This window comes from Pelecanus crispus, chromosome 11 (genome assembly GCF_030463565.1).
Source record: "Pelecanus crispus isolate bPelCri1 chromosome 11, bPelCri1.pri, whole genome shotgun sequence".
Lineage (NCBI taxonomy): Eukaryota > Metazoa > Chordata > Aves > Pelecaniformes > Pelecanidae > Pelecanus > Pelecanus crispus.
The window spans coordinates 25,356,877-25,378,345 of record NC_134653.1 but is presented as its reverse complement, the minus strand read 5'-3'; the positions used below and the strand labels follow the sequence as shown (position 1 = coordinate 25,378,345).

Genomic DNA, 21,469 nt, shown 5'->3' with positions numbered 1-21,469 from the left:
CACTCCCGAACAAAATAAGCGTAATGTAATGCTGTTCAGCTGCAGTAGTACCGCCGGGGTTAAGGACCGGTGGGAGGCTATTTCCCAGTTTAACTACGTGGACAGTTAAGAGAGTTTGCATTATTTTATCATTAGGATTGTTTCAGGTTGGGGGAAAAAAGGCAGCAGGGAGTGATGAATTTCCTGCAAACCTACTTACGCATTCATTTTAATTCAGGGTAATTAGCAGGTATATGCTCGTTTTCAGAAAATTCCTGTTAAACCCACTGTAATTTTAGGGGTGCAATGTGTGGGATTCTCAATACGTAACAAAGAAGTGGAGTCTTTGCTTGCAGAGTAGGAATTAACTCAAACTGTTCTCCAGAGCTGTGATCAGCACTTTCATAATTAATGTACAGGCATATATATCTGTATACACATACACAGCCCCCCCCGCACACATCAAACAGATTTCCTTGATACCAAATTGCCTGAAAAATTAACCAATGTCAAACTGCTCAACAAGATAAGTATCATTAAGGGAAAAAGAAAATCTTCATTATGTTTGAAGGTGCAGGGAAAAAAAAAAAAACCCTCATGAATGTTTTCTAGCCTGTTTCCAGACCGGGAAATAACATGTTTTAAAACATATCAAAGGGTTAAATTAATTTTCATTAAAATTTAAATTTGAGAAGGCTCCCTCTCTTCTTTCCTTCCTCCTCCCCCTTTGAACGTTTGACTGGCAACCATTTCATATTTCAATCTCGGCAGAACAAATTGAATTAGATGTTGAAACCAAACTCTGCTCTGTTCTCTAAAGCCTACATGCTCTGCTTGCGCTAATCCTTTTCGTCGCCGCTGCAGACCTCAGAGACGCTCAGCAAGAAACCTGCCCCGCCACAAAAGACAATGAAGAGAGAGGGGAAAAGAAAAAAAACAGGAAAAAAAAACCCAGGAAAATCCAACCCGAACCTGCAGCCCTGCAAAGCTTCGCTTAAATCATGTGCTGGGTGATACAGGTGCCTGGAAGGGACCCTGCCTGGCTCCTCTGTCCTCTGTGCCGGCCGTTGGCTGCGTTGAGTGCTGCCAGCTGGTCCTTCACCCCCGGAGACGCTAAAGTCCCGTCTCCCCGCAGTGACCCCCCCACGCAGAGCCACCCCAAGACCACCAATGGGTCCCACTGCTGCCACCCTCCGTGCCAGTGCAGATGGCAAAGGCAGTGGGACGCAGTGGAGGAAGCGGGAACAGGAACACTGCTGATCAATGCTGAGCAAAAAAAGGAAAGAAAACAACAGATTTCCCCCCTCCCTGGTGAGCTCATCACCATTTTGGCCGACCCCCTTGACAGCGCTGCTCCGACACCCGTGCTTCAGTTTACCCACCTGTGCACTGAGCGCAAACACCTGCCTGCTGAGGGGTGGAGGCACTGGAGCTGCCCTAAGGGATGACTGCTTTACACCACAGCCCTGCAGAGGTCCCAAGGGGACACCCCTGAATTTTGGGATCTGTGCCCTGAGCCAGCAGCCCCAGGTCCTGACAGCAGGAAAAGGTGGTGTTGGGGGCCAGGAAGCCACTCGGACACAGCAGCAGGGCTCTTGAGCTGCAGCACTGTTTGGAGGACAGGCATGGGGTGTTACAGCTCTGGGCACTGAGCAGTAGCACTCAGCCTCCTCCCCAGGGACTGCATGAAGAGCTGGGGAGCTGGTGAGCCTTGAGCCTGTCAGTACTGAGCCCCAGGCCCCATGGGAGGACCAGTTTCAGGGACGAGGTTTGCAGAGGAGCTAGGACAGGACACGTCCAAAAGCATGGGGCTTGCCTGGGCTATGAGCAATGCTGCCTGTCCTGCCCCTCCTGCACCACTCCATCCATCCCCACCTCCATCCCTCCCCAGCTCGGTCCTCGGGCTGGCTGCTGGAGAAGGTGTTAACAGCACATATACCTGGAGGCATCCTTAAATCAGAGCCGCTCCAAGGGAACAAATGTTATCTCGAGGCCCCGGCACTTACTGCAGACGCACTGCATGAAGCAGGCAGTTATTTAACCCAACTCGGATTATTCCTGCGGTCACGTAAGCACCTTCCCTTTCATCAGCAGGGCCCCAGCGCTGTGCTTGTGCCCAGCGCTTGTGGCAGCCTGGGAAGGCAGACATATTAGCAGGGTTATTGGTCGGCTCCAGGCCCAGATGCGCTCGCTATTCAGGCGGCCAGCGGTGTTGTGGGTTGAACAAAAGTCCGGTAATAAGTAAGGTTATGAGCATCCCACTGCTAGGTGTATTGGGTACCGCCTTGCAGCAATAGGCAGATATTGCCGAGAGGAAAACAGCCTCTTCGGCAGTAATGTACATCACACACACAAACACACTCTAGCAAGTGCAGGGCGGCTCTCTGGTGCTGATACGTGGAGGACAGCCCCGTCTTCCCCCCGGCACGGGGGGCTCAGCACCACTTTGGATGCATGCATTGTGCAGCCCTAGCAGCATCCCAAAAACCAGGGGGCCCCTAGGCCACTTGGATGAGATTTAGGAACTGGCATAATTTCTGGGGCTCTAAAAACGGGAGCCAGAACATGTCAAAATCATTCCCTTGCTAGTGTTGAGCAAATACAGCCTTGCTGGAGAAAGTGCCACAGGGACTTTCTCCCCAGCACGAAGGATTTGTCAACCCAGCACCCCGAGGCACCTCCCTGTGGACAGTGCACAGGTGCGATGCCCTTGTCTATCTTGGCCCTGCATGAGTTTCTCAGCACAGGATGGGGTTTCATCACCATGGGGGTGGGTGGTCCCTCAGTGGATGGAAAAAGGGGGACAGAGTGCAGTTCAAAGGGACCTAGGGGCCTCCCTAGTGTTTTTATTGCACTACTCCGGATGCTGTGGCTGGTGAACAGGTTTCCTACCAGCAATCCGGGGTTTTCACTGTGGCCACAAACACACGCAAAGGAGATCCATAAGCCTGTCTCACCTCTCTTGAACCCATGCATGGTTTGCTAGGCAGTCTCAAAAGGAGGTGGGAGGCTGGCTGAACTGCATGGTGTTTGACCACGGGAAGCTATTTATTCCTGGCTCCCTCCCGCCAACCTCTCCCACCCCGCACTCTCCAGCCTCTAGAGATGCTACTCCAAGAAGACACATGCCAAGGAGGAGTGATACCAGCCAGGACTCAAGACGGCATGAACTAGACCTTGGGGTGCACGGTGGCCTAAGAGGGAGCGAAGCTGTGGAGCCCACGGGTACTGGCAGGGAAAAGGCCTTTGCCAAACTATGTGTTTGTGGCGGCAGCTGCAGGCTGGTCTCCAAACAGGCACTTTTTTTTTTTTTTTTTTGGCAGCCCATCTGTTCTCCCCCAGCCACAGCGAGGGCCAATTCACAACTCGACAGCAATTTCTGCTGCAACAGCAGAAAGCAGACACACTGGGGAGCACACAGAAACACAAGCACTGCACGCTCTCAGTTCAACGTGGAGCCTAAACAGAGCCCAAATCTGGGCTGTACCCCCTGAGACCACAGCTACAAGCCTGTGGGGTGACAGGGAGGAGAGACAGCGGGTGGGACCCCAGCTTGGGGGCTGCTGAGCCTTTGCAATGCCACCTTCTCCTCCTCCTGGCACTGCTGACCCTGTGGCAGCCTAAGGCATTTTGACCTTTAGGGCCAGCTGTGCCTGCCACAGCCTCACTGTCCCGGTACCCACCTCACCAGATGCCAGGCAGCTGCTACATGGCCTCATCTTTGTTGCTTTCCTCCTCTTCCAGATGCTCCAGGATTTCATTCAAAACTTCTGACCGTTTTCTCTTCTTTGGGGAGTCTGTCCAGGCCCAGGTGGTAGTGAAGGGGATGCGGGAGAAGAACAAAAGTAAAGATTACAATCCGGGCCCAAGCACAACCACCTCCAGCTCACTTCCTGCCACCTCCACCTCCCCTCATTCCCCTCCCAGGTAAAGCCCCTCAACTATTATTTACTTGTCCTCACCAGCCAGGCCCTGGCAGGGCACCATGGCTGGAAGTGTGACTCCATACCTACCACCTGTGCTTTGGTTCACAGGCTTTGCTGGAAGCAAATATCCCCAGTGTCCAAACGGGCTCATTGGTGATGCCGACCTTTCCCATTGACCCCAATTCACCCATCCGCTATGCAAGAGTGGTCACAAGACCAACCTAGACACCAGCCTTCATTCAGCAAGGCTCTTGGTAGGACACAGACCCACCAACATCCTTGCTGAGACATAAGATCACTGCCTGGCCCGGCAGCCCCACCTGCATCTCCCATCTCAGCTGGCAGCGGGTGAGGCTGGCACTCCCCCAACAGCTGGGCAGGGATGTCCCTGCTTCACTCCTCTTGTCCCGTACCAACAGGACCATCCTGTGACCCCCTCCCCTGGCATCATCACGCTCCCAAAACTGTCATGGGGTGCAGCCCCATGCACACATCCCTCCCCACGGACGCTACAGCCTGCAGGAGGGCGAGAAACCCCCGGGGACTGCCAGCGCCTGAGCGAACATCCCAACCTCAATCAGTGCCTGGTGCCGGGGGTGACAAAGCCATTTGGTCCCCGTGCTGAGGCCGACATTGGCGCTGTCTCCTCTCCGCCAGGCAAGAACTGCCCTCTCGGCAGGAGCCGTGGCACAGCCCCCTCTCCCCCTACTCGCTCCCCAGCCAGCGGCTCTCGCTTGCGAGCAGCACATGGAGAACAGCTGTTTAAATCCTGCTTTCAGACATCAAAAGCCTCGCTGGGTTTCTCAAACAAACAAACATACCATAGGACTAAAGAAAAGGTGTAAAATAAATAAATGGAACAAGCTGTGCATTTTCTTTTAGTATTACAGCTGCTGCGAGAGATAAACAACAAGTAAATGTCACAAAACATCAATACAGAAGAAATTAACCTGACAAAAGCTCACATCCCCCCCCTCCGCCTCCCCCCCAACTCCCAACAATTTTGCATTTCTGGAGTTCCCATCTAATGATTTTATTTTTCAATTAATTCCTTGACAGAGCGCCAGAACCCGCCTCCCTCCCTGCCGGGGGCTGCGGGGACAGGCAGGGGGACAGGGGTGCTGGCGGCCCCCGCTCCCCTCCTGCTGCCCACCCCACCGAGCTTGGGGGAGCCGAGGGGGGCTGCAAGGTGCCACCCTGAGACCCTCCAGTGGCTCTTCCCAGTTCAATCATCCAAAGGCACAAGGGACAACCCATCCCGGAGGAAGGTGCCAGCTCAGCGGTTCTCCCTCCCCTTTACTCTGCCCTCCCAGCTCCCACTCCCTGAGCCAGCCTCGCACTCGGGGCTCAGAAACAGCATCAAATGTGGTCTCAGTTCCCAAATCCATAGCAGGGAGGAGTGTTCCACCCACCTGCCACCCTTTCCCCACCAGACCCTGATGTGCCCCACATGAACAGCCCACACAGAGGTGATGATGGGGTTGCACAGTAGAGGGGATGCTGGATGTGGGGTGCTGGGTGCTAAGAGAGCGTCCCTAAATGGTGTGGTGCACCCAGGGGACCTGCTGTGGGCAAACAGCCCCCACCACATGCTCCAGATTCACCGGCTCAGCCAAAGCACTGCTGGGGAACACTGGGAGCATCCCCCCATCCGCCTAACAAGGAGGAAAAGGGGAAAAAAAAAACCCCAGGAGGGTGGGGAAGCGAATTGGTTCGACTTCCGTTCTGCCGCTCCAAGCTGGTTAAGGTTTGCCCGCTAACGATCCCATTTGCTTCCTTTAAACAATAGCCAAAGCCGGCGGGGGTGGGCCGAGAGGGGGATTACCACGGGATTAGAACGTGGCAGGGTTGCGGATGCCACGCTAATCCTGCAGGGTTTTACTCTCCGGCTACGGCATGTGTTTGCATTAGTTACAGATGCTCTCTTAAAAAAAAAAAAAAAAAAAAAAAAAAAAAAGAAGAAGAAAGGAGAAAAAAGGGAGCCCAAAAGGCTGGGAGGTGAGGGCAAGCACAATGGGTCTGTAATACAGCTGAGAGGTAAACGGAGCAGCTTGGGGGTCTGCGGCCAATGGAGGAACAACCTGGGAAAGGTGATGGGGATAGGGATAGGGAAGACTCTTTCCACCCTGTCGGGGAGGACACGAGGATTGGGTCCAGAGTGGAGCATGCCTTCCCCTGCAAACCCTGTGCTTCCAGCAAACAAGTGTAAATAAGCAGGGGTGAGCTGCAGAGGGGCTCCGCTGCTTTACACCCACCCACAGCCCTTCACCAAGAGCAGGGGTCTCGCTGGAAATGCTCCCACAACTGAAATACAAGCCAGACCTCCTCACGCATCTCTCATTCACCTGCTCCACAGCCTCCGCATCCCCTCTTTCCACCCCATCCTTCTTATAAAAAAAAACCCCACAAGTCATTCCTTCCCCTTCCTGCATCTCGCGCAAAATTCCCCATCTGTCAATTTAATTCTTTGATCGATGGGAAAGAGCAGGAAAAAATGGCCCAGCACAGCTGGCTTCCCAAGTTAGCCCTGGCAGGATACCGTCAGCCCCGCTGGTGATGGCTGAGTGCAATGTTTGTGAAGCGCAGAGAACACAAGTCAATAGTAATTTAGCTGGATTGGGAGCAAGTACCTTCCCTGCACGGACTGCGAGCTCCCGGGAGAGAGGGAGCACACGCACGCTGAGGGTATCGCTGCCTTGCTTGCAAATCTTCCCCCAGTGAGGCTCGCCAGGATGGAGCCGCACCAGCAAAAGTCGCCCCATGCCAGGCAAGTGAGGGAAGAAAAGGGGGATTGAGCTGTTCACAGACCTTTGTGGGCTGCAGTTATGGGATCACAGGGATGCAGGAGATGTGCAGGTCTGCGCTGGGGCTCTGGATGCAATCCCAGACAGCTCCCTCCTGCGCAGGGCACAGGTTCAGATCTGCCCCTCAATCCCTGGGCTGGCAAATTGAGCTGCAGAGCACTGGGATCCCTTCATCACTGTTTCAGTGGAGCCAAAATATTCTCCCTGATGGTTTCAAAGACATCAGTGATCCTTGTTTTCTACAGGGAGGATCCCCCTCCCCAAACAAGGGCCAAGACACTGCAGGTGGCAGGGTTCGTGCATCCCTCGCTGCCCTGATGTAGCATTTGCCATGACCTTGCACCATGTTATGGGCTGGATTAGAGGTCCCAAGGCCAACTGTTGGCCAACCTTTCCATGGCTTCTCCTTACCATGTTACATTAGATAAGTCTCTTTATCCACAGCAGCATCAAATCTCTCCTGCAGCTGGCCAAGCTCTCAGGCTCTCCAGCTACCTTGCAGCAGCAGGTCCCCCAGATTAGTAACACATGGTGGCATGCAATTAAAACTCAAAGAAAGTGTTTTTTTTTTCCTAATATAAGACCCTCCTGCCTCAGGACAAAGCAAAATGAGCAAAAAGACTTAAACCTCTCACAGACTGTGCTTGGAGGCGGGAGAGCAAGCGCAGGGTGAAGTGCTGCAGTCCCAGCCGTCAGGGCTGGGCTGAGGCTTCACTCCTGACAGCATTACTGAAACCATCTCCGGCAGCTGGCGACCACTTCTGGGGTCCTCACTTTCTCCTGGAACATTACAAAGACTCAGAACAAGACATAAAGAATGACCTGAAAACTACACAAAATGGGAAGGAAGCTTATTCCATTTTATTGCATCTATTAGACTCATTGAAAAGATGGCTCAGAAGTGGCTTGATTGCCATGACAAATGCCTGAACGGAGAAAAGATTTAGGAGACCAGACCTCTCTTTAACCTAACAAATAACAGCAGAGTGAGACCTGGGAACTGGAAGCCAAATCTCTATAAATGATGTCTAGAAATAAGGTGCATAATTGTAGCAGAGAGACGTCAGTGGTAGGACATGTCTCTCACAGCCCAGGTCTAGACTTTACGAAGTATTTCCTTGCTAAGACAAAAATGATGGGGCTGACACTGGAGCTGCTGGGTGAGGGATTTTGGCCACTGCTACTCAAGACACCAGCCTGAAAGATCAAGGTGGCTCTTTCAAAGCTGGAGTTGCAGAAATCTGCTGTGATGGCAGCAAGACGGAGCAGGATGAGCTCACTACTCAAGTCAAACTTGCCATCAAACCCAGGGGAGTGCAGGTCACCATGTTGTCCCACTGGATCTGGGTGACAACAACCCGCCCCGGCCTTAGGGTAATCTTCTCACCCTCTGTTAGTACTCTGCAGCCTCTCCTACCCACAGATCCACTATGTGCTAACTGTGGAAACATCTGTGCATCACTGTTGTGCCCATAGCAAACCAAAAACTGCATAGAAAAGAAGAAATGGAAGAAGAAAAAGGAGCTTTTCAAAATACTTAAATTCCAATTACATAGAACTTGGGAGAAATGTGTCTGAAAGCCCCGTGAGATGGGCAGTCTCAATCCTTTGTCCTGCTTTAACACTTTCACCTCTTCTGGTATGTGCAAAGTCATTAGCACACTCTCTGGTTGCTTTTATTTCTGTGGAATAACCAGGAAAAGGGCCAGGAGCAGCAGAGGCCACATGTCACCCTGTGCCAATGGCACAGCACTGCCAACACAGCTTCATACAAACACACAATGCCGCTATAGCAAGAACAGCCTCTCCAAACAGCATGGATGGCTTGTGGTGCTGGAGGTCTCCAGGTCTAACAGGATCACAGAAGACCTTCAGAGAAAGAAAAAAACAGACTCTCCCATGGGATGGCAATGCTCAACCCTGCAAAGACATTTAGGGCAGGAAACAAAGAATAAGCTGAGTTTGATGGTGGGATAAGTCCCACCCCATCCACTGCACTGTGCCTTTTTAAGGCATCTGCCTCCATGTGTCCTGCTTCTCAGATGCTACTGGCTGGACTTGGCTTGGGGAGCAATGCAAGGAGAGCAGCAGCAGCAGCAACTTTTGGTGGCAAAGAGCAGCTGAAGACACCAGGGACCTCGGTCTTGACTCTGTTTCCTGAGTCTTGAAGACTCAAAATCATCTTTTCTTTCCCATTCTCAGCTCGGGCCCTTCCTATCTGGAGATAAGGGACCAGAGGGCCCTGACCACTGCAGCCTGCAAAGCTGTGGGAAGACCCTTACAAGTCACCCACACTGAGGTGGGAGAGGAAAACTCACAGGGGCATCCATGAACAGTGCAGGGATATCCAACCTGCTCCTGTGCCTTGTGGGGAGAAGAGGAAAGTGGGGGGAAATGGGTATTGGTAGGAAAAAGTGAACTGGGCTTCTGGTTGACAGAATCCAGTCTGCATCACCAGTGAAATGAGATGTGCGGTCTCAGCCTGGCTGTTCGGTAGGCTGAAGGGGTGGGGAGGATTCAGGGCAGGGCAGCAATGCTGTATGGGCTCTGTATCCTTTCCACCCCAGCTCCATGTGCAAAAATCAGCCTTCAGCTACACTGTGGAGAAAACGCGAAGGAGCATCCCCATGGGGGTTGAAGGCAGAGTGGTAGCTGCCGTTTTTCCCTCTTTATTGCTATCACTATCGCTTTCTGCACACCCACAGCAAAAGCAACAGGGCACGGCTCCCTCCCCGCCTCGGGGCCACTGGGCATCACTGCCAGAAACCCCACGGCAAGCCCACCTCAAAATCAGGAGAGCGCACTTCCCAAAGAAATAAAATCCCACCTGTGAAACTCCAGCCTGCCAGTGCAGTGCGGAAAGGCTGAGACCTGGTCCCAGGCGCCGGCCAGCTCTTGGCGCCCGCTAGTGTGCCCCAGACGGGCTTTGTTACAGAGATCTGCTTCTGGCAGATCCTATTCTACTGCAGGATTAGCTACCAGCAGTTTCGCAGTGGAGGAGCATGTGTGCACCAGACAGGGCTGAAGTCATTGGATGTTATTTCTCTCCCCTCAAGTTGGGCTGGAGTGCAGCAATGACTACCACCTTCAATCACATTTTCAGTCCCTGAAGATGGGGAGTGATAACCTTGCTCCTGTTTTTCAGCCAAGCCCCTGGGGCCACTGCAGCTCCAAGGCTGCATCCCTCCTGGGATGTGAAAATGCTCTTCTGCTCTCCCAGAGTCCCCACCTCAGTGAGGAAGACCCTGGACAAGCGGACTGGAGCACAGACAGAAACCGGGAAGCAACCTGAGCCTGGGTGAAACAAGGAAGTGACAGAACTCACAGGCAGCAACCAGCATCTGCTGCAAGTCTGCAGCTACTGTAAAGCCAAGACTATTTCTTCCCCCTAGACTGAGCAGAGTAGAAAGTGAGAAAGGAGATCCCGAACATAAAATGGGGTGCATGAAACATCATACCTACTGCCTTCTCCAGCTGGGTTGAGACTCACATTACTGATATCAAGCATGATGTGTCCCCCGCTCTGGCGCTGTGTTCTGGGTGGGCACATCCATCCGCAGCAGTGCCTGTCCTCCCTGCTGCCTCCCACATGCCCCCAGAAGCACAGCTCTACGCCCAGGCTATTACATATACTTAGACACCGCTGTGCTCCTTTTGCTGTCCTTTTTGGCACCATATTGGAGATCAGCCCGTGGCTCCCAGAACATCCCCCTCTGCTCCACACCTCTCCATTCATATCCACCCTCAGACCTTCCACCACCAAACTGCAGCTTCCCCAGCCTGTAATAATCAGCGCTGTGCACACTATTTCACAAACACAAGGATGGGTCCCGCTGGAGTCAGGCTCACTAAATAAGCGTGGCTTGCTGCTCTTCCATCGCCAGGGATTGCAACGTGCAGCCCCAGAACTGCTTATGCCAACCCGCTGGGCAATGGGCATGTATGTGATGGAGAGGGGAGGTTGGGAGGGGATGCAGGAGGAAGAGCATTGATCTCCAGCTTAGCCCTCCAGCCCAGGGAAGCCCTTCCTACATAAATATTTGCCAAGCAATGCATTTGTGCCTGTCGATGGCTGTCAATAGGAGCCTGCAGTGCTGTTATCTAAGGAACTGTCATTCTTGGGAACCCGATCCAAACAGCCCTCTCCGCACCTCAACCGATGGCCAAATTATTTGCCCTTTTTAATCTGTGTGCTGCGTGCACAGAGCCTACCCCCAACTAGGGAGCACCCTGGGGTGCAGGCGGATGGAGCAAAAGCATTGCAGCTGGCAGGTGGCATCGAGGTGCCTCAGCAGTGCCAGCACATGGAGAGTTAACCAGCTCACATGCACACAGAGAGCTGTCAGACAAAGCTGTGGCCTGGATGCCTCCTGATTCCCCCTGCACTTGCATAGTCAGGCTCCAGCATGTACCTGCCAGCTCCAGCAAGCCGGCAGCGGCAGGGAAAGGGCTGGCGAGGACTGGCAGCATGTGCCAGATGGGACAGTGCCAGCTGGGGATGTATTGACAGGCCAGAAGGATGCTGCTACGTTACCGTGGAAATGGTCTGCCGTTTTCCGTCTCAGGGCCTCTACCGTCTCCTCCGTATCTGCCCACTCCAAGACCAGCCTCCGGCCGTACAAATGTGTGCTGTGGCACAGGGCGTTGAATGCTTTCTACAGAATTAAGAGGAAAAAAAACAGTAAGGAAGAAAATAAAAACAGGCTCACATGAGGAAAAGCAAAGATGTCCCTCCCTCTGCACTGAATCTAAAAGGCCACCAGAGAACATCCTACTTTGAGCACTTTGCTCTGATGGGGTAGGATTCATCTCCATTGGTGACTTTGACTCAATCATTTATCTTCTGCATACTTGCAGCAGAGCAAATACCCATCGCCATTCCTGCAGGCTGCTGCTGCTCGCTAGGGAGCAGGCTGAAATCCAGCACAGCAAGCAGCTCAAGGTTGGCTGCAGCCTTGCATCACCCTGGGACCACACCTGAGCCGGGAAAGCTGCAGCCTGGAAAGGCTGTCGAGACTTGGGGCAGCATTAGGTGGTTTGACTGCAAACCAGGACCCTCACGGGCAGCACAGCAGCACTGGGTTAGCACGAGCAGAGCAGCCTCGTGACTCTCCACCCACCCTGTCCTCTGCTGGCACACAGTAAAACACAGCTCGAATCTGAGTAGAGAGGTTGCTTTCTGCTCAGGGGCAACAAGTTTGGAGAAACACAAGCTTGTCACGGAAAGCTGCCTTCCTCTTGCCAACCGTTTGGTGATGTTGGCCACATTGGGAGCAAATGTGGCAGAACCAGAAGCCAATGCAGAAGTCCTCTCCTCTTTTTGCCTATGGTGGTTTGCTGTGTTACAGAAATCACAGACTTACTCATTGTTAGATCCTGCTTAATAACATCCATACAGCTATAATCTCTTGCTGATGTTGAATACAAGCGTGCCGGACAGCACAGTAGCTCAGATGGCTTTCTATGCCTGTAGGCAACCAGCAGAGGCATTCAGAAAACAGTGACTCGATCCAGGGAAGGTTGACTTTGTCTTTATTTCCCACAGACTTTCAAGGAAATTCAGGATTGAGCAGGATTGGGCCCATAATGCAAATACACAAACACACTGGTCAAATATTTTCACCCCCAGGGGCCCACAAAGTGCTCCATAGCAATGTGACACATGGCTGGGGACAGGGGTAGAAAAAAAGGAGCCCAAAATGCTCTTTTAAAAAACCCAGCTAAGGTTGGGATTAAATCGGATTATAAGTTCTGCAAGCTCGCATCCCTGGAACAAATACGGCAGCTACAGGACCACAGAAACACATCCTGCTGTCCAACAGGGATGTGTCCTCGCATCTGGAGGCCCCCAAAGCAGTACTGAAGTTGTCCTGGAGAAGCCCAGACCTCTTCTCTGAGCCATTTGCTAAATGGCAATTTTGAACCACTGCGGTTGTCACCAAATGTCACATCTCTGGGCAGAGTGGCTCTTCCTGCAAAAAGCTTTGGCTGCCCACAAGCACTCCTCGGCAGCCAGGACCCTGCCTGAGCTGCTGGGTTATGAGACTCAAAACCCCCCCCCATTTTCAGTGACCAGCACTCAGTAACCTGCACTTTCTCCTCCTTCTGAGTCCCTTTCACTCATATAATTCTTATTCATTATAAAAAAAGAGAAACAAGGAGCACCAGCTCCACCTGCTCTGTAGCATCGCTGAGACTCCCCACCTTCCCACCTTTGCCAGCTCCCTGGGGCTGACCCTGGCAGGGCAACGTGGCTCTTTTTTGGGTGGTGGGGTGCATCCCCCTCTGAAGAGCTACAAGCCCGGCTGATGCTTTTGCAGCTACAGCTGTTTTTATTTGCCGCTGCTGTTGTTTTAAAGGCCTATTTTCACTTGGAATGGTATCCAATTAGCAGAGCAATGTGTTGGCTTAAATAAACACTCGGGGGGAGGTGGCAGTAGGGAGTTGTGATGGCTGTTTACGTTGGCACAAAGAGCCATTTCCAAAGCCTGGCAAACAACTGCAGCTCTAATCGCTGGGTCTCATTTGTTAATTTATACTTTTTAATTTCTCACTTCCCGCAGCACAAGGAAGAGGAAGATTGGAAGACAGGATATGGCCCTAGCAACCTTGCTGTGCCCCGCAGCAGGTCACAGAGGAGGGCAGACCATGCCAAATGCACCCACAATCATGGTGCAAAGTGCAGCACTTGGTGGGCTCTCATACTCAAAGCAGCTTGCTCTGCCACCTCGTCCTCATTGCAGCAGGATTGCTTCCATGCCCCGCTGGGCACACACAGCTGCTCAGCCCAATCCGGGATAAGGCATCTAGATTTGCAGGGAGCACTGGGAAAGGTCACAGAGCAAGAGGGAAGGCAGATGCTGCCATCAAGTTGTGTTGCATGAAAGAAACCCGCTGGGAGAGACGCATCTGCCAGCAGCCTGGTGACATTGGTCCTTCCCAGCCAAACGCACTCCCAAAATGAGCTGGTTTGCGCCCACGATGAAGCAAAGCTCTGGATGCAGGAGCGAGATCGCAGGGACCCTCCCAGTCCACCGCTGCTCCAGCCCACGTGGAAAAGGGCATGTTGGGACCTTTGGCCCCCATGGCCCCATCTTCCAGATGGGCTCCCAGAAGCTGGGGCTGCAGAAGAGAAGCCGTGCTTTTCAGGTGAAAAACAACTGAATGTCACTTCATTTGGAAACCTGCTTAAAAACAAAACTTAGCTCTTTGTTGCTCTGAGAGGAATTAAGACTTTCTCAGGGGGAAAAAAGAGAAGCTACTGATGATTTATAAGACAAAGGTATGAAGGGGAGAAATGCCACCCCCATACATCCGCATTGCTGGAAATCTTCCAGCGAGAGGAAGAAATTTGCCACTGCTGCTATTCCAAATTAAAAGATAGGTAGGGAAAAATACATTTTAATTACTTGAAAAATATGAAATAAGGACAAGCAGACCGGCTTTCAAAGAAAGTGGGGGTGGAGGCAGGAACTGTTCTCAGGGTGCAGCTCCTCCACCCAAGTGTCTGCCTTCCCAGGACACCTCCTTTGAAGACCAAAGCATCGGATGGCCAGAGGCTCATTTAGTTGTATCTGAACTCAGGATAAAGAGAGGTATGATGTCTGCTCATCCAAGAGAGAGACTCACCAGAAAAGGCCTCTAACTACCATGGCTTCGCATCATCCTAGGCCTTTAAGAAAAGGGGAGCCTCCACCACACAAGGCTTGGTATCCTTAAATGCCGAAAAAGGATTTAATTAAACCCACTGCAAGGTAACACCGAAAGCTGAAGTCCTGGCAAACCTCCTCGCAGGTCTCTTTTGCTTTCCAAATGCTTTAGGGGTTGCATGAAAACCCTATGGCCCTCTCCCCCTAGAAAACAGGATGCAAGTATGCTTGAAAATGTCATTTTTGAACCCTCCCAATTATGATTGTGCAGAGTTTGGTTTGAGCTTAATGTCATGGCTCAGCGTGGCAGGATTTCGTCACTAGCTCTGACTACAGCTCCGGCAGGGCTAGAGACCAGGTGGCGGATGGACAGGTGAATGGAGCAGGGAAACATGGAAAGAGGAAGGGGAGAGGCTCCCAACAACAGCTTAAAAATGTTTGTGGGACTCAGAAAGGGAATTTCAAAATTAAGGATGGCCGACAAACTCATGTGAAGCCTGGGCTGCCAGGACAAGACAGTCACTGCTTTGGAGCAGAGCCTGCTGCGCCAGGGTTTTGGAAAGGCAGAGATCAAGAGACCGGACCATTGTGTCCATCACCCCTGAGTGCTACGGCTCCATCCCTAAATGCCATATTAATTTGGAAGACAGTGCTGCTCTGCCTGCAGATTCCCCCTTGCCCTATTAAACAGTCAAGCCAAAGAGTCTCTGGGCTGGAGTCATTAGAGGGACAAAGGGTCAACAACATTAGGAGATTGATAAATTTCCCTTCCTTGCAAGAACCAGTCCCAACTGAGGATGATCTCTGCGATGCCAGCTGCACAGAAGGATTTTTCCTTCCGTATGTGTGCATTTTTAAAGGGTTGACTGTCTTTCCCGAATGGGCAATTTCTATTTGGAGACCAGATGTATTTTTATATCAACAGGGGAGAAAAGTGGAAACTCGGCTTCCAGTTAATAGTTCAAAAATAAAAACAATCCCACAACAATTCTGCACAGGGAACATCAGGAAACATGTCAAATGGTTAATGCTTCCTTAACTGGAGTTAATTTGTTATTGCCAGCAGACCAAAGTTCCCCTTCTCATCCCCCAACTTCCATGCACTCCCAGCTAGTGGTCAGCTGGCACTAGAGATCTAAAACCAAAGGCCTGACCAATGGGTATGCAAACCCTCTTTGTGAATATTACTTTGTCCCTCCCATTGCTGCCTTTGACCTGGGCTCCTCCCCGTTTCCTGGCTTTGCACGTGTGTGTGCTGTGATCTGTTAAATGCTTGCGACATAGGAGAGAGAGGGCTGCTAATTTCATCTGATGGTGGTGTAACACTCTCAGTCGAGGTCCATCCATCACCCAGGGAGCCATCAAACAACGCAAGAGACAGCCCCAGCTGCAGACGTCACTGTGCGAAAGCCAGGCATGAGACTGGGGCTCTGAAGGACGAGCATCTCCATCTCTGAAGAAGATGCTACCACCAGCAGTGTCCTTTGCCCTGCCTGGACGTCACCTCTCCTGCAGGCAAGGCTGCCTGACGAGTGTGGCTCGGGCGCTCACCCCTCCCACAACAGCACCTTTTGGCAGGGCTGGCTCTCCTTCAGCGGGTGGCAGAGCATCAGGGGAGTCCAAGGCGATGAAACCCAGCCCAGCAGGACAGGTGTGCAAGGCACAGCATTGGGGAGTTTGGAGAAGGAGCCCCACATCTCTGTCCTGGCTTTGGAAAATCTCTGCATACGCTCCCACAGCAGCCGTGATTGCTCAGAGAAAAAGACAAACACGGGAGGTCACAGGCTTTAAATGCCCAACAAAGCCACCCTAATTATTCTATTACAAAAACATCATGTTTTATAAGATGCTTATAAGCGATTTCCAGATTACCACTCTGAGCAAAAATGTCATTGACAGTCACAGCTATTCAGCTCAGAGGTCTCCAGGCCTACTCCCCTCCTCTCTCGTTTCACTTAGCAATAAACTCTAAGCCAATTATGTCCGTGTTTACAATATTCAGGATCCTATTCATCAATACACAGCGCATCCTTTTCCAGACGGCCAATGGAGTGTACTTGATGTGCCACTTGTGAGACAATTAAATCCCTCAAAGAGATGAGGGCGGAGAAAAAAAAAAAAAAAAAAGAAGGAAGAAGAGCTGCTTTGCTGGAAACGAAGAAACCCCGCCCCGAGCGATCTTCTGTAGGGTGGCTCGCTCCCTGCACACTCGCCTCCCATGGCCTCTGTGAGCTTTGGGAGCAGTGCTCCAAGCAAGCGCCCTGCCTAGCTCTCTCCCCTCCAGCTGGCTGCCGGTGCTCACCAGCGATAGACGGGTTTCCTACTGTCGAGATCTCTATTCGTCCAGTGCAGCTGGAATCAGCCACTGGGTCCCCAAGGGGCTGAAGAGGGACTGGATGCAGACACTGAGCCTCTGCCCTGTCTCCTCCAGAAACCAAGCAGAAAAGCGGGTGCTGTCTCATTCACCCCCAAACTGAGCAGCAGTAAAGAACCATCCAGGTCCCTGTATGCACCCTTCCATCAAATGCTTAAAGTTTCCTTAGAAAAAGATTAACTCAAAAACCAGGAACAAAGCCTGAACGACTCTGGAGCGAAGCAGAGGTTAAAGCAAAGCTGCCCAGAGCCATGGTTTGAGCAGAGCCATAGGCACAGGTCACCTTGCAGGGAGAGGAACCACTCTCCTGGGGTGCTTACTGCACCCCACACTGCCCAGCAAGCTGGCTCCCAAAGGGAAGATGAATGCTGAGCAGAAGGAAGTTTGAATTAGGATCAATACAGGACTAACAAAGAAACTCTATGCACTGCGTTATACAGGAGGTCAGACTGGAACGGATGATCTAATAGTCCCTTGTGATCCCGGATCAATGAATCTTGTCTAAAAACATAAACACAAGGCTACGCTTGCTCCCCGCTCCTCTCTTCTTCATCTCTGCTCACAGTCTTGAAAATTTGGAGTCTCGGGGAGTCAGTGGAGCCATGTGGTCCCTTCCCTTCAGCAATAACATCCCTTGGCTTGTGCCCACAACTGTTCCTCTTCCAGAGACCGTGCAAATCACCAACAGCGCAGATGAAATCCGCACTGCTCTGGTGCTGGGAGTGCCCACACAGCAGCTTACAGCAGGGCCGAGGACCCTTTTCTGCCCAGTGCATGAGAGACCATGCCTGGTCCAGGCTGCTCCTGAACCTCTGGCAAAGGGTAAGAGCACAATACTATCAGACAGGCTACAATCCCCCTGTTTCTTCTGCAAATATGGAAATAAAACATATAGGAAAGCTTTAAAAAAAATAATAGTAGAACATTTTGCACTGCAATCTATCCCGGCTTAAAATGCTATGGAATATTTTGCAGCATAAAGTGCATACAGATTGCAAAAATGTCAAGATATTGGAACAATGGGTTTTGTATTTTTTGGTTAAAGCAAAACGTGCTTTCAACTTGCAGGCTTCGGGAGCTCAGTTCTTGGTGCTCAGAAAGGCATTTCCCAGGCACAGCTGCTTGCTGCCGACATTTTTGATACTGCTGTCAAATAGCCAGCGCAGACCACTCTGAGAAAGCATCCTTGGCCAACCCAGCACAGCTACGTCCCCTCTTTGGATCAAGACAATGACTGGATTACAGAACTTGATCTTTGTTCTTGTGTTCAGCAAGGTGAAGCAGACACAGTCCTTTCTCTCTGCTTGCCCATCCTTTTGACCAATTCACAACTACTGCTCTTCTGTTATTCTCTGAAAAACGCCAGGGTAAGGCTGCTCACACAGGGGTCTCAACACACAGAGGAACTAATGAAGACAGGCCTTGTGCAGTTTACAAATCAGTAAACAGCCACAATACCCACAGCTCCCCTAAAACCAACACAGTGGTGGAAGTGGGACGTGTACTGAGGTTTCCTGAAGTGTTTACATTGGGTCAAAACCATCCCTTCTCACCTTGCTTCTGACAAACCTGAAAAATAAGTCCCTGTCCTACATTACATGAATTTTTAGCCATTGTATCAGTTGCACGAAACCTCTGCCCATTACGGCTTAGGTTGCGGTTTCTGTCGCCTAACCTTCACTGGTTGCCCACATGGGGGTTTTCGCCTCAGTGGAGCTTTGCTGGTGAATGGTAACAGCCTGCCTGACATTTGGGCTATGCCTCAGTGGGACAGAGCCTCCACGCTCCCTTCCTCACCTTCTGCTCTGAGACCAGGCTGATAGGGTGCCAGAAGGGGAGGACTACATCTCACCTTGGCATCCTGCTTGGTGAGGAAATCCACAAACCCAAAGCCCCGGTGGGATCCCGTTCCTGCCATTTTCTTGGGCAGCCGGACAGTCTTCAGCTCTCCAAAGGTGCTGTGAATTAGAGAGGGAAAAGCAAAGACACTGTGAGATCAAGGGAAGAACCATCATTTTATCACAAACCACAGCACTACCAGTTGCAGACCCACATTGCAGGCTTGCCAGTGCTGAGTACTCGGGCAAACGGTGTCCTGCAGATGCTCTGCTTCCCTGTAAGCCCCATGTCCAAAGCACCTAGTAACAGCTAAAAAACTCAGCTTGGATTTCAATGGTCATGCTTTCCAGCTGCAAACCTTAACAAAGCAAAAACCTTTTTTAATAGAACTGCTTTCTGTCTCCCTCTAGGAGATCTGCAGAAACCAAGGACCCACCCTGCATGCCATGCCCTGTTCAGGGCGGGCGAAGAGCATCTCCAGGTTACCAGGAGGCAGGGCTGCTCCTGACCACCATCAAAACAGATTCATTTGCACCTTTGAAAAGAGGCACAGGATACAGGCTTGAGCCAGAGCACAGCCTCATGGAGACCTATTCTCTTTCCAGAACAGCTCCTCCATCCCCAAAACCTGTTGTAGGCACTGTGTTCGCAAAGGTGTCATCCCTCTGCTCCGCAGATGCTAGGCATCATTTTTAAGACTGGACTTCCTTGCTTTAACACTTCACTTGGGTACCTGTATTTCCCATTCTGCAGCCAGCCACCCAACCTCTTTCATTAGCTAGAATAAACTGGTTTTATTTAAGCTTGCTGAAAGTATAAGGGGAAACCAGTGAATTCAGCAGACCCAATTCCTGCACAACAACCCTCAGATCCAGCAGTATTTCAGACAAGTTTTTGAGTGCCAATGGGATGGAAAGTCAGGAATGGGGAGATAAGGGGGTTCCTGTTTAGCTGGAATGTGTGGGGTAGGGCTGGCAGCCTCCATACTCCACCATGGTCCAGCTGAAACCTTGTCATGGCATGCCTGTCCCTGGAGAAGGAACTTGTTGCTTGAGCACCAAAGCACACAGCCATCCCACCAGCCCGGACCTTGCCCCAAAGCCTGAAAACTGACGCAGAGGCAGTGCTCGCCTGACACCCCTCTCCAGTGCCATCCCCTGGAGAAATTCCAGGACAAAGCCAAAGCTTTCTCTGCATCCCAGCTCCTGCTTCCCCTTCTCCTCCCCTCCCCTTACACCCATTTATCAAACACATATGCACAAATTGCAGGCAATAAATATTTAATGTGGACCGGGTCTGAATAGATGTGTTATTTTATTTGAAGATCTACACACGCGCGCGCATACACAAAAGGAGCCTGGGATGCAGCAGTGCCAAAGAGCACCTGGGAATAAACACAGTAAAGGCCATAAACGCTCTCGTGAAATGATATAAGCTAAATCCTGGGAGTTAACCTGGTGCACTGGCAGCATGACCAGGCATTCATCTACTCAATTTCCTTAGGCAACGTGGTGTGTAAATGTACCATTATGAAGCCTCAAAATGAATCCGCACGTCTCCTCCTCGGCGCTTTCCCTCCCTCTCTCCCTCCTGCCCGCTTCGAGCTGGCGCTACGCAAACAAACAAACAAACCTGAGCGGAGGCAAGGGAGCAGCCTCAGCCGGCGGGGATGCTCGGCTCCGGGAGCAGCAGGAGCGCCGCATGGTTTCCAGCAGCAGGAGGGTCCTCCTGCAACGGGGTGCGGGTAATGGGGGCCCCAGGAGCTCTGCAGGCGGCTCCTCTCACTTGTGGCATCCCTGTAGGATCTCGAATGCTGCAGTTGCGTTAAGGGGAGGCAACGAGAGAGCTCCTGGCCCAAGAAGATGACCATCTAGCTAGGAACCACAGGTGGTGGGTGGCATGGGCAGGGGAGAGCTCACTCCAACCTACTGCTCCGTGGAGAACATCATAGGCATTGCCTAGGGGGAGCGGAATATCTGCTAAAGCAATATGAGCAGAATATTTGCTAAAAGGGAGGAGGTCTCAGACAACACTCACTCTGTGCACTTAAACACCACATCTCCCTTTTGACACCGAGACCCAACACACAAGATGGGCAAGGATGGGCAAGGAGGTGCCCAGCAGGAGCAGGACAGCTACGGACCCTGGGGCTCAGGGTCCCAGGGGGAAGCTGGAGTGACCCACACCAGCCTGGGCAGAGATGGGAGAAGCTGGCTCTTCCCTCTTCCCCAGCTCAGAGCAGCCCAAGCCACCCATGCTGGGAGACATGCAGAGGCAGTGGGGACCCAATCCAGAGTGGGGCTGACCACAGGCATCTCCCCGGGGAGGGGGCTGAGGGGACGCAGGACAGCGGTGCCCACCAAGGGCTCCCAGAGAGATGGGTCCACTGGAGGAAGCTGCAGCGCAGCTCCCAACAGGGAGCAGGCAAAGCTGGGGGGCGAGGAAAGCCGAGGGGCACGGCAGAGACAGGGCTGACCTCACTGGGGCTGCAGAGTAAAACACCCTCCCCCCTACTGTGGCGCTAATTAGAAACCACAACACAGCAATTACCATCCCGGGAGCTGCGAATGAAGTGGAGAGCCCGGGCCTTTAATGTTCTCCTCTCCAGTGCCAGGCAGAGACTCACACCTCTCTTTTCCAATTATTTCCTCCAGATTTGGGGGGAGAGAGGCAGAGGCGGAGGGAACCCAATTACCCCTCACAGTGCCAGGCTCCTGCTGCCCACGGAAGCCAGGTGCTGCTGTGTTTGCTCCCACGCTGGCCGCATCGATGCCGCAGCCTTCCAGCTCTGGGATGGCTGTGCACGGATCACACCATGGCTGCCATGGGCAAAGACACAGGAGCAGGGATGGTGGAAGGAAAAGGCATGCAGCTCATCGCCCGGGCAAAACCCGAGCA

General features: G+C 52.1%; 1 protein-coding gene across 1 annotated transcript in view; it reads right to left on the bottom strand.

Moving 5' to 3' along the window:
- Positions 1-3,684: 3,684 nt before the first annotated feature.
- The window catches only part of RBM19 (RNA binding motif protein 19), a 63,582-nt gene continuing 45,797 nt past the window's right edge, over positions 3,685-21,469 (bottom strand). The window contains exons 22-24 of the mRNA XM_075718905.1: positions 18,585-18,690; positions 11,244-11,364; positions 3,685-3,776 (exon numbers count right to left, since the gene is read on the bottom strand). Coding sequence (XP_075575020.1) covers positions 3,685-3,776; positions 11,244-11,364; positions 18,585-18,690 — 319 coding nt within the window. The remainder of the gene's footprint in view (positions 3,777-11,243; positions 11,365-18,584; positions 18,691-21,469) is intronic.